Source organism: Equus przewalskii, chromosome 15, assembly GCF_037783145.1.
Source record: "Equus przewalskii isolate Varuska chromosome 15, EquPr2, whole genome shotgun sequence".
In the NCBI taxonomy this organism is placed as follows: Eukaryota; Metazoa; Chordata; class Mammalia; order Perissodactyla; family Equidae; genus Equus; species Equus przewalskii.
Window position 1 is genome coordinate 37,889,021 of NC_091845.1, and position 13,830 is coordinate 37,902,850.

At 39.4% G+C, this 13,830-nt stretch overlaps 1 protein-coding gene across 38 annotated transcripts in view; it reads right to left on the bottom strand.

Moving 5' to 3' along the window:
• DOCK3 (dedicator of cytokinesis 3) overlaps window positions 1-13,830 on the bottom strand; it is a 445,464-nt gene that overhangs the window by 199,803 nt on the left and 231,831 nt on the right. For all 38 annotated transcript variants that reach the window (XR_011526962.1, XR_011526961.1, XR_011526959.1 and 35 more), the window contains 2 exons: window positions 3,632-3,673; window positions 2,860-3,014 (listed from right to left, as the gene is read on the bottom strand). Coding sequence is in view for 34 of the 38 variants with exons in the window: in XM_070575184.1 (XP_070431285.1) it covers window positions 2,860-3,014; window positions 3,632-3,673 (197 nt within the window). In the remaining 4 variants the exon portion in view is untranslated. The remainder of the gene's footprint in view (window positions 1-2,859; window positions 3,015-3,631; window positions 3,674-13,830) is intronic.

The following is a 13,830-nucleotide window of genomic DNA, read 5'->3' on the forward strand; positions in this document are numbered from 1 at the left end:
TGACAGTGGGGATGGAGTGGGGGCAGTGATTTGATTAATATTTAGAAAATAGACAGAATACAGTGATTAATTGAGATAGAGAGGGAGAAGACTAAGAAGACTCCTAAGTTTCTGACATGGATCTCTGAGCAAATGATAATGTCCTTCACTTGATTTAAGGAGCACAGGAGGAAGTATATGTGTCAAGAAAGAAAATGCATTTAGTTTAGACATGTTGAGGTAGAACTGTCTGGGGGACATCCAAGGGCAGATGTTTGGTAGGAAAAAGGACATGAAGACCTGAAGCTCACGGGAGAGGTCTTCATTGGAGATTTAGATCTCAAGGCTAAATATTTATGATTCTGTTCAGAATGATGAAATGTCACAAAACATAGAGCTACCAAGGCCTTGCCAGCTGCTGCTTCTTCCCTCCTGCAGATCATCTAATATTCACACATCAGTCAACATATGTATAAGAATGCAGTATGTGGGTTTGCAATTTGTCATTCACTTTAACTCCTCTAGATTTGCCTGTGGAATCAGCAGTGAGACTTAAAGTGGAGGAATATCTGGTCTTCTCTTTAGCCTGCTCCCTCTGCTCACATGTACTGTTTGGCACAGAGGTGAGAGTGTTCTGGTAATGCTTAACAGTAGACTAGCACCATTTGATTGGAGACTAGACTAGCAATATTTGATTGGAAAGAGAGTCACTCAAGGACTTCTCTTGAGGGGAACAAACAATTAAACCAATTGCTCTGTATCAATACTCTGTGTACCTGATGAAATACATCCCTAACCTTTCATGACTCTGACAACTGCTTCAAGAAAATAATACATGACCAATTTAATACCTAATCATAATGAAAGCGTAATTATCTGGTAATTTTAGCTCAATATCAGCTAAAATTTTTGAGAGCTTATAGAACTACATAAATCCTAATGGAAAGAAGAAAGAACATTTATTGATTAAACCCAGATCTAAAATTCTGCTTATTACTTCACTCTTAAAACTAAAGAAAGTGGATGATATTTTCAACTAAGGATCTTATATTTATATTACGTGAGTGGGAAGGTGATATAGTTCTGTAATGTCGAGGGATTTTTAAATGACCTACATACACATTTCCAGCAACTCCACAAAAAAAATTTTATTTTATAGTTCCTCTTTTAAAATGTTTTTTTATTTATTAAGGCTAAGTTATAAACAATAAGTCCAAAGATAAATCAACTGGTGCAATGCATGGATTACAAACCAGAGCAGCAGGGTGCCTCTGCTGGGCTGGGAGCTTGTCTGTGCAATAAGCCCAATAAAGCATGTACTGGACACAGGCACTGTGTGAGGTACTAGGATCACAGAGAGAGAAGGCACAGTCCCTGGCACTCAAGGATGACAAAGTGGTGTGCTCTGGTTTTCAAACTGCAACCCATGGACTTTCAATGGTTCCACAGAATATTGGGTGGGCAGGAGAATAGTGAGATTCCTATTATTTCCCCTTTCCCTTCAATAGTGGAGTAGTTCTATTTAATTTGTTTCATACACTGAACTTGCTCACAAAATTTAGCTTGAAGAAAGAATTCTTCCAGACACAAAAATAAACAATAAAGTTTACAAACCTTCAGTCTAATAGAAAAAACAAGAGCAGGCAAAATCCATACCCATGCAGCCCTGGCCTGTAGTCTTGCCTGTGTGTAGCAGCTGTTGCTGCCATCACCACCACTACTACCTTCTCTACCACAGTTTTCCTAGAAGCACATATTGGGAGCCATTGGTGACAAGGAAAAACCCACATGCCCTCATTAATGAGTATATCATTTTATTCCTATGCCAAAGTGAAACACAGTCCTTTAACTTTGGGGTGGGTAGTGGTCAAGACCAGAGGCACTGTGGAGCATGCAAATTAACTGCTTTCCTTTTATACTCTGTTATAACTTCCATTTTTAATTTTCCCACATGTAACACAGAACTGGAAAAGTGAACAACTGTTTCACAGTTGTTTTCAAATTTTAAGTAAAAAAACAAAACAAAAAACCCATAAAGCACTCTTAACACAGGAAGCCACCAAACAATATAAAATTATCCCAAGATTTATTTTCTCTCTGTCCCACCTAGACGATGACTACAGAGAAATGTTTGGACTTCCTAAAATTCCAACTTAGCTACAAAGGTCATCTCATCCCATCATAGCCTTGCTGGCCTCCAGAAGAAGAGAAGCCTAGAGTGTCTCCTTGATTCCTCCCTACCTTTCAAGGACAAAAGCACTGCTGCACTTGCTCATGCTTTAAGGCCTCAGTGCTCTGCCAAGCTATGTGTCAGCTCCTTTCTGCATCCCCTCCTCCAATCTAAGGCAAAGATGAACAACGGAGTCAGGCCAACCTTCTCTTCTTCTTAGAAGATGCTCTCCCCTTCACAGGGCTGGAAAGGCATTGAAGGCTGGGGCTACCCTCAGACAGGACACCATTAGCTTATTTCCCTGTGACTCCTCTCTCCCAGTTGCAGAAGGGAGAGTCCAGGGCTTCCTGCATTCTAGAACTTGCCCTCTTTGCTGGTGTTGCTTTGTTTTATGTTTCTACTATGTGTTTTCTCTGGCAGTTTATCTTCTCTGAACACATGCATCCTTTTCTCTCCCTGAGGTGATGATAGCCAAGACTGGGATTTGAGCTTCGATGTGGAAATAGGCATAGAACAAAAAAGAGGCCACATGTGCCTTCAGGGTACACTGGGATTTGAGGCAAAACTCCCAGCTAAGTAAGAGGAGGCCACTTTATCTTGTTTTGCCTCCTCTGTGTACCTATCTTCTCTGAAGGCCAGAGATGCCTATGACCCAGGCCATACCATACTAACACAGTCTCAACCTCACCAGAACATCTAGTAAATTTTACCTGATCTGCTTGCCTTCTCTCATATCATATAAGGAAAAGAAGACATCAGTATCTTCCCCAATGGTATTGTAGGTGAAACTCTTCAGACTGAGAAAGAAGTGATGTGGCACTGGCATCCGACAGGTTTCCCCATGACGTGGGCGCATTGTATCTACCTAATAAGGAATGCAAAAGACAGTGATTTCTGTTGTTCATTACACTAATCATAAATAAAATGAAAACTAAATGACTAACTCTCCTCATATTGCTGAAGGGGATCATTTAAAAGAGAGACTGAAGGTGTTTTCTCTGCTAGTAGAGGGTGCTGCATCAATATGCTTGGTTTGAGGTGGACAAATAGGCAGCTGGGAGAAGTAAACAGAGTGAAAGAGACATGGGAACAGTAATTCCAACTTACAGTGAACTCAAAATCTCCATCAGGTCACAAACATCTAAATTCTTCAGGGAACCATTTTCAAAGACATTTCTTGGACCCCGATATACCTGATTTACACTGTCAGATGGTAACAGTTACCATTCTAAAAGACATTTTTATTTTCTCCCAGACTAATTCATTTCAGTCTCTCAGTCTGCTGCTTTCAATTGTGCTTATGTAAATTTGCACAGAGGAGTGGAGACTGGCCAAATCTGCTTGGAGGTCAGGCCTCCTTAGGTGAAAGGCACCACACATTCAAGAAGTCAGGGGTGTCTGTCATTTCCTGGTACATCCCTATGTTGTGATCTCTTGAAAGAGTTGAGGGAAAAGACTGGGAGGCCTGATTAAACTGCTTACCTGGGATGTGCTTTGCTGTACACTCTGCCGGCTAGATAAATGCTATGGAAAGAAAGAAAAAAAAAATTCACTCAACTAGGAAGGAAACTAGTTTGTATTAAGTACCTTCTATATGTTAGAGATTCTGCTACATCTTTTATACATATCATTTCATTTAACTCTGATAACTTTGTTAGACAAATGTTATTCATATTTGATGGAGACAACGAAGGCCTAGTGTAAGGAAGTGATTTGCAAAAGGTCACACAGCAAGAAAGCAGCAAAGTCTGGGTTCAAACCCAAGCCCCTCCAGCTCAGAGTACCAGCCAAGTCACAGGTGGGTGCTTGCTACTGGATTTCTGCTTTGGTACTGTCCTCTCCACACAGTGTACCACATCCTGAGCTGCATGATCCAGCTTCTTCAGGCTCTCTGAAAGAGGAGGAGGTGTTGCCTTTAGCCAAAAGGGGCTTCCTCCCAAACATCTCTTCATACTGTTCCTGTGCTGTTGGCTGAAGTTAGAAGAAGCAAGTTCCAATCCCAGCTTTACGCAAATGGGTTGTGAAGCTTTAGACAAATTGCTTACTCTCTCCAAGAGACATTTCCCTCAACTTTAAAACTGAGATAAAAGCTTTTATTGTCTTCCTCATAGAGTTATTATGAGGCTCAAATTGTGTAATAAGAAGTACCAGGACATAGAAGTTAGGGACCTAAGCGCAGAAGCCAGGACACATAGCTTTAAATCTTGACTCACACTTGTGCTTCCTCATCTGTAAAGTGAGGATAACATTTTATGCTGAACTCAACCTCATAGGGTTTTGTGCAGACTAACCCAGTATAGTACCTATCATAATGTAAATGGTTGATAACTGTTATCTATAATTATTTCCTCTTACTATTGGTATTCTTCTTCATAATTAGTTATTATAGAAAACTCAGCCACATTTAGAAGTAAACCCTAACCAGGAAGAATGGTGGGTTCACAAACATTCAGTCTCTGATTTTGGTAAACTCAATAATGAGCTATCCTGCTCCCTTCTGGGTCCTGGAGATGTGAGACAGCCTCATTTGGTGAACTGTTGCATATCACGTGTGTAAGAAGAATGGCTGTTGAGTCGAATTGTTTCATTTTTTCCCCAAATACACACACATAACCCTAAATAAAATGGAAGTACAATTGAATATTAATTTAAATGTCTTAATAGCTATATCTGATAATTATTAAATATTCATGTGCATATTAGCTAATTATTATTGACTATTAATGCTCATTCATAAGACTATATAGTCCCATGATACATATTAAATATAATTAAAAACAGGCCTCCACTAGCTGAGGACATCATCACATAGAATGTATATGTACAAAACAAACTTCATATATAAAATAGGCTACAAAAAAGCTCTTAAAAAATCAGTCTTTAAAAAAAAAGTCAAGCTTTCTACAGTTTACTGATCACATTCCACTGGGAAGGTTACTGGCCTAAAATGCTTTCCATTGTTTTATTTTACATTCAGGGGTTGCACTAAGTCATTCTTCTCAAGTGGATTTACTGACTAACTCTTAAAAATGACTACCAATCAAAAACATATATATTCAACTATAACTATATACAAGAGTATACAGTTAATTTCAGTATAAAACATCCCTGTTGACAATAATAAATGCCATTCTAGATTTCAGAGACATCAAATTTTGGGAGAACTTTTCAACCTAGTCTGAAAGCAAACCAGAGAAAGGCATGAAAACTGGCATTTTGAACTGTCTTTCAACGGCACTGTAAGGAAAAACCACTACCCTGTTGTCAGGCTGCCTTTAGCTGGCCGGTTGATACTTCCTTCTTCAGAGCCATCATCAGCTGTATTTGAGCTACAATGTATTATGTTCTCATGTTTGCTACCCAACTCTAGACTTTTCCCTCCCAGGGAGCAAAGTACTTGTCTTAATCATCTTTATATCCTAAGTCTCTAGCAATGTACATCAAAAATATAAATTAATTAAAAAATGCATGTACTACATTACTACCTTTGCCAAATGTTCCCCTGAAAAGAAGTTGTTTTCAGCCCTTTGAAGCCTCTGGTCCCTTTAGTCTACAAAAGTCTACCAATATGGAAAAACACCTGTGCAGCTTAGACATTCTATTCAACTGAATAACACAATTAATTGCCTGTTATATATGTTGGGAATTGTGTTAGGTACTGTGGGCCTTACAAGGAAAAACAAGCCATATCTAGTCAGGATCACCAATGAAACGATGCCTGATTGTTAGTAAACAATCTAATCAATTGACTTAAATCAGGAAATGGAAGTATAAACATTGATCTACTAAAAATATTACTTAGCACTAAAAGATAACAGACTAACACAGTTCCCAACACATGTTAATGTGGAAGGATAACAATAAGGCAGGAGGTTATAATGTGAATGTTCTGTTAGATCTTCCCACAATTTAGAAGCTCTCATATTATGTAATCTTCAAGTGTCTACATTCCCAAAAGAGGCATAGCTAATTAAGATTAACACAAATACTCTGTTGTTGGCCTTTGAAATGCCTTCTAGTTTCGGCAGTACCAATTCTCTATTACTGAAAGTGTTAGACTTGTTATTATGCAGAAGTAAGCACTGAGGAGCATTAGCGTATTCCTTTGGTTCTTGTCATATAGAATAGAAAATCCATCTGTATATTTAAAGAGATTTTTATCAGTCATTATCACTCAACATTTGTGTAGGGGCTTGATTTTTTTTTAATAAAAAACAAACTGCTCTAAATGCAAACTTAAGGTATAATCCTATATAAACAGGATAAAAAGTTTTCTTATAAAATGTGTGGCAAGGAGTATTATTACAATCAGAGTTTCATATTGAGTCTTTGTAATCTCCAGCAACAGATTTAAATGTTAATACAAAAAGATTTTAATAGGTTATTCCTTTGAACCTTGTTGATAAATTTAAGATTTAACCAAAACATTGACTATGCATTTACTGTATGCAATTCAATGTAAAAATAAGTGGTTTTCAATGAATTTATGGATTCTCAAAATCAGTTTTTTGGGGCTGGCCTGGTGGTGCAGCGGTTAAGTTCACATGTTCCACTCCGGTGGCCCAGGGCTCACTGGTTTGGATCCCAGGTGTGGACCTACGCAACACTCAGCAAGCCATGTTGTGGCAGGCATCCCATGTATAAAGTAGAGGAAGATGGGCATGGATGTTAGCTCAGAGCCAGTCTTCCTCAGCAAAAAGAGGAGGATTGGGGGCAGACGTTAACTCAGGACTAATCTTCCTAAAAAAAAAAATCAGTTTTTCCTTCATCATATCTAATTCTTTCTAACTAAAAGCAAACACATGGGATAAAAAGACAGAAAAATCAGGGGCTGGCCCAGTGGCGCAGTGGGTAAGTGTGCACATTCCACTTCAGAGGCCTGGGGTTTGCCGGCCCGGATCCCAGGTGCAGACACGGCACCACTTGGCAAGCCATGCTGTCGTAGCCGTCCCACATATAAAGTAGAGGAAGACAGGCACGCATGTTAGCTCAGGGCAAATCTTCCTCACCAAAAAAAGAGGAGGATTGGCAGATAATAGCTCAGGGCTAATCTTCCTCAAAAAGAAAAGAAAAGAAAAGAAAAAGACAGAAAAATCAGCATAAAATAAAAAGAGACTTGAACTTTAGGCTTTTTTGATAAATCAACATTTTTAATTAACATTTTTATTTATTAAAAGAATATTAGCACATAGTTTTAAAAGTTAAATAGCTCTAAAAGGCTTCCAATAAAATTATCAGTCCTCTGTCCACCCTGTCCTGTTCCCTAGAGATAAGTACCTTCAACTCTTTACCATTTTTTTTTCTAGAATTTATCAAATATTTCTAAATGTCATATTTAGACTGCTCTCTCTTTATCCAATTTTATATTTATCTATTGGCTTCTTATTATGGCAGCTGAGGACTTCCGCATTTGTTTACATTCATTTCCCTTCATCTACCTTCCTAATAGCTCACAAGTTTTAGCTAAAACTTGTTTATACTACTATTGTAACTTTTAAATAATATTTACTACTGAGTAAAATAGTGCACTTAATTACATTTCCTATCTTCTCCTACTTTCTGCTTTTATATTGGAGATACTTAGTTCTATTTAAATTATAGGGCCTTTTCCTATGCCCTCCAACAGCTCTATAAAATACTTTTCAATAACATTCTTCATATGATACAAACTACCAGATATTCTATGAAGTGGTTTTTCTCCTGGAGATATCCCTCCTGGCTACCCTTCTCTGCTTTAATCTGGACCAGTTACTCTCTAGGCCTATGGCACAAATGTCATCCTGGGATTTCCCTCTGATGTTAACCTGAGGATTCTTTGCACCTCTCACTTGAGTCAGAATCCTTTTCCTGGGCACATAATAGCATCTTTTGGTTTACTCCATCATTTTAAAGAAATAATTTATTCTTCAGTAATTTCCTGAAAAGGGGTTGAAGAGAGAGATTTTTTTGAGACTTTGAGTGACTGAAATTTTCTTTAGGCTACTTTCTCAAGTGACTGATAATGTGGCTAAGTGAATAAAGAATTCTAAGTTGAATTTTATTTTCTCTCAGAATTTTAAAGGCGATGCTTCATTATTTTCTAGTTTTCAATGTTGCTATTAGGAAGACAAGTGCTATTCTTACAACAAATCCTTAGTAAGCGACGTATTTTTCTCTCTGGAAGCTTTCAGCTTTAGTGAACTGAAATTTCACAATTAAGTGCTAAATACTTGTTGGGCCCATTCAATCGGGAAACTCGTAACTATGTTCTGGGAAAGTTTTTTTCCCCAGCTTTATTGACATATAAGTCTAAGGGGTACAATGTGATGATTTGATACATATATATACTGCGAAATGAGTAGCACAATCAGGTTAGTTAATACATCCTTCACCTAATATAATTACATTGTTGTTGTTGTTGTGAGAATATTTAAGATCTATTCTTTTAGCAACTTTCAAGTAGACAATACATCATTGTTAACTACAGTCATCACACTGTACATTAGATCCCCAGAACTTAATTCTCTTATAACTGGAAGTTTGTACCCTTTAAGCAACATCTCATTTCCCTCACTCCCCAGGCCCTGGCAACCACCAATCTACTCTGTTTCTATGAGCTCAGCTTTTTTAGATCCCACATATAAGTGAGATCATAAAGTATTTGTCATTCTCTATCTGATTTATTCCATTTAGCATAATGCTCTCAAGTTTCATCAACGTCGTCACAAATGGCAGGATTTCCTTCTTTATTATGGCTGCATCATATTCCACTGTATATATACACCATATTTTCTTTATCCATTCATCCACTGATAAACACTTAAGTTGTTTCCATGTCTTAGCTGTTGTGACTAATGGTGCAATGAACATGGAAATGCAGCTATCTCTTTGAGAACCGGATTTCAATTCCTGTGGATATATGCCCAGAAGTAGGATTATCGGATCATATGGCAGTTCTATTTTGGAGTTTTTGAGGAACCTCTGTACTGTTTTCCATTGTGGCTGTACAAATTTACATTCCCACCAACAGTGCACAAGAATTCTCTTTTTTCCACATCTTTGCCAGCATTTATCTCTTGTCTTTTTGATGACAGGCATTCTAACAGGTGTGAGGTAATATCTCATTGTGGTTTTGATTTGCATTTCCCTGATGGTTAGTGATATTGAACACCTTTTCATGTATTAGTATGTCTTTGGAAAAAGTCAGATCCTTTGCCCATTTTAAAAATCGTATTATTTGGGCTTTTGCTGTTAAGTTTTAGGAGTTCTTTACATATTTTGATACTAACCCTTTGTCAGATATATGGTTTGCAAATATTTTCTCCTATTCTGTTGGTTGACTTCATTTTTTCGTTCCTTTTGCTGCACAGAAACTTTCTGGGGTCTTGATTCTGTTCCATTGGGCTCTGTGTCTGTTTTTATGCCAGTACCATGCTGTTTTGATTAGTAGAGATTAGTAATACGGTTGGAAATCAGGAAGTGTGATGCCTCTAGCTTTGTTCTTTCTCAAGAACTATTCAGGCTATTCAGGGTTTATCATGGTTCCACACAAATTTTAGGGTTGTTTTTTCTATTTCTGCGGAAAACGCCCTTGGAATTTTGATAGGGATTGCACTGAATCTACAGATGACTTTGGGTAGTATGGACATTTCAATAATATTAACTTTTCCAATTCATTAACATGGGATATCTTTCCATTTATTTGTGTCTTCTTTAATTTCTTTCACCAACGTCTCACAGTTTTAAGTGTACAGATCTTCCCTTCATTGGCTAAGTTTATTCCTAAGTATTCTATTGTTTTTGATGCTATTGTAAAAGGGGTCGTTTTCTTTATTTCTTTTTCAGATAGTTTGCTGTTAGTATATTCTGATTTTTACAAATGATTTTTGTATGTTGATTTTGTATCCTGAAACTTTGTTGAATTTATTAATTCTAACAGTTTTTTGATGGAGTCTTCAGGATTTTCTACACATAAGATCATGTCATCCCTGTAGCCTTGCTAAGTTGTCTGTACATTTGAAGAGCAGTCACTTCTTCCAGACTTTATGGACTAACTTCAGTAAGGAAAGACCTTCACCTCTGAAAGGAGACATGCTAGAGCATGCTGTGACTTTGTGTCTAGTGGTGCAAGGTGCCAAGTGTGGGTTATATGGCAGCTCTGGGTCCAGAGGTACACGGTTGTCTCATTAGCTCAGGCCACATGGGTCCACAACATCAACAACTACATGATCCTTGGGGAGAGCTGTAGAGGGTCCACAGTGGCTGCAAGGGATGCTAGGGTCCTTGGTGGTTCTTCTAGACGCAGCAGCTAGGGACCAGGGCAGGCAGCAGTGGTGGCCAGAGCTGGTGGTGTGTACATGCTCAGCTGCAGGGGCCATCTGCAGGTGCCTGCAGAGTGGCACGGTGAAGCTGCAAACAGGTAACAACAGCAAGGGCCAGAACCAGCAGGAGTGCTGGTGCCAAGTGCAGATGCACTAGCAACTGCAGGGGCCTTGGCTGTAGGCATGCATTCATGCAGCTGTAAAGGCTAGCCATCAGTGCATTTATGGCAGTGGAGGCTGGGCTGGGATTCACGCTGGCACTGTGGAGATGCACAGTTGCTTTAGATGAGCCCAGCGATGCAGGCCAGTGACAAGAGTCAAGGCTAGATCTGGGCCAACAAACAGCTGTGGGGGCCATGGCTGTTAATGTACACTCCTGTGGCTACTGGGGCTCACCATGGTTGAAGGCATGGCAGTGGAGGTCAGTGATAGGAGTCAGGCTCGTGGTGCGTGGGTGCACAGCTGCAGGAGCTAGACATGAGCACATGCACAGTAGTGAGGGTCAGTGATAGGCCCCTAGGCTGGCATTTTACATGCACACTACCGCAGAGGCTGGGGCTGGCTGCTGTTGCATATCTCATTCTCTGGCAAGGGGTGGGGAAGGAACAGGGGAACTTAGGTGGCTGGCATCTGTGAACACCACTACCTGTGGGGTGAAAACTTTACGAGCAAAATCTGCAAGGGTTCTATGGTTGTTGTGCTGGCCATTGGTTTCTTCAGTGATGAAAGATGTGGGGGTTCTCTGTGGAGCTGTCTGTTGGAGTCCATGATGAGGTCCTCGGTGACAAAAGCTAATGGTGTCTGCAGTGTCTTCAAGGGTTATTGAGGTCCTCAGCAACAAATGCTGCTGGGATCCCATGCCAAGCAGGCCACTGGGATCCATGGTGGCTCTTGCTGCATATCCGATACTGGTAACCCCTGCCCTTCTCCCTTGTTCCTAGCTATCTCTAGATGTTTCAGCTTTGCCAGTCTCTAGGTGGGGTAAAACTGAAGCAGGTCCTTTTTCCAGTGCCCTGCAGGCCTGAGGAAGCTGGTTGTTTACTCTGCTCTCCTTTTCCTGGAGAGGGGAACTCTTTCAGGCCAGGGAATTCCTTCTTGGTGCTGGCAGTGCCAGCCTGGAAATAGGGGATGATGCAGGCAAAATGAAACTGTTCTTTTTACCCTTTTTGTATGGTTATTCTCAGGGTTTTGCTCCACTGTGTTGCTGAAGCTTCTTAAGTGGAAGATTTCTACTGAGCTCTCCCAGAGCTATTTTTGTTCACGGATAGCTGGCTAATTGTTGATTTTTGTGGAGGAACAGAGGATGGGTTCTCCTACTTCTCCATCTTGGTGGTATCACAACCCTGGGAAAATTTTTAAGTGATTTTTTTAAGTAACTTTCCTTCTTCTTTCCCTCTATTCTTTCTTCTGAAACTCCATTATGTGGATATTGGACCTCCTGTATTGAACCTCTAATTTTGTAACACCTCACTCCAATTGTTCATTTATTTTGTTGTCATCCTGTTTTCAGGGAGATTTTCTCTACTTTATCTTCTAATCTTTATACCAACTTTATTCCAGTTATCTCATTTGTAATTTTCTAGCACTCCTTGGATTGCTTCTCAGAGTGCTCCACTCTATTTCCTGGTTGTTTTCCTCATTTCTCTTTGAGGACAGGAATCACCATTTTTCTTTGCTGAGTTTGTTCCTTTCATATGTATTTGTTTTGGTCTCTAACTTTCATGTGGGAGGTTTTCTCCAATGTCTATTGATGCTTGGCTGTCTGGAAGTGCTGGGTTTCACAGTATGGAGGTTTAGGAAAGAGAGTAGTCATCTCATCCAACAGCTCTAAATACCTCATATACTCTGATGATTCTAAAATATTTACATCTGAACTTCACTTGTGACTTTCAACATTTCAGTTTGGAGGTCTAAAAGGCATTCCTGACTTGAAAAGAAAAACCAGAACTATTGATCCCTAACTCCCAAATCTGCTTCTCCCATAATGTTTCCTATCCTACTTTTACCCAGGTCAAAGTTGGGCAGGTCAAAACACAGGAGTCATTCTTCTCTGGCCTTTCTTTTTTTGTACATACACGTACCAATTCAACCTATCAACAGCTCTGACTGGCTCTATCTACAACACATATTCAGAATCCAACAACTTCTTACAACTTCCATTGTTCAAACTTTAGCCCAAGATACTGAAATTAAACTCTTTTGCTTGAATGATTGCTCCCTGCTTCCATTCTTGCCCCACTCCAGTCCTTCTGCACTTATCAGCTGGAGGGATTTTTTTAAAATGTAAGCCAGAAGATGTGATTCCCCTGTTGAAATACCTTCACAAGCCTTCTGTCACACTTTAGAATAAAACTCAAAATGTTTACCAAAAATAGCATCCTCCAAGCCACCATTCTGAGGGGAGTTCTTAGCCTCAAACTCCCATTCTCCCTCACTTTCCACATGTAATTGATCATCAAAATTCATCCTTTTTACTTAATAAGATCTACATTCTCTATTGCATTTCTTCCATTCCTATTACTGCCTACCTATTATTTCTTGCCTGAATCACTTCCATGGTCTCCTTCCTCTCTGATTCCAGTTTTCTGCATTTTATACTCTCTATAGACAGAATCAGCATTTGAAACCCATATTCGATCATGTCACTCTCATGCTTCTATCAGACTACTGGACAGACTTCAATTTGGGGCTTACAAAGCTCTTCATGATCTGTCTCTTGCCTACTTCTTGGTCTTATCTCCCAATCACTAACATATACCAGCATGCCTAAGTTACCAAATATCTTACAGTTTCCTGGAACTACCACTTTTCCTATGCTGTGTGCCATCTTGGAATGTCTTTCCTTCTTGTTTGTGTTCCTGGTGAAGTGCTGCTCATCTTTCAAGACTCACCTTAAGTATTATTGCCTCTTGAAGCTTTCACTGATTTTTCCTAGGCCCAGGAAATCAGTCACTCCCTCTGACAATATGAGTGTATCTCTTAATTATGGCATGCAACACATAAACTGCAATTGTTTGTTTGTGGTCTACCTGACCTCACTAGAGTAGTTTCTAAACATGTGAACCATTTATGGGCTTCAGGGGCAAGCATTGGAAGGAACTGGCCATCAATTCCCTAAAATGAGTGTAAAACTTTGTATGCAAAACCACTTGCATTGAACTGAGAAGAAATTTCATCTGATCCTCCATGACCCAGAAAGTGTTAAGAACCAATATGCTCAATGATGATATTCTTGAGGGAAGGGATAAGTCTTGTTCACCTTTAATCTCTATGTCTCACACTTTTATCACATTGTAGACAGCATAGTTAAGGCAACTATACACAAATGCTTTGTACATTAGCAAATAGACATAAGCAAATATACAGAAGCAACTGATATGT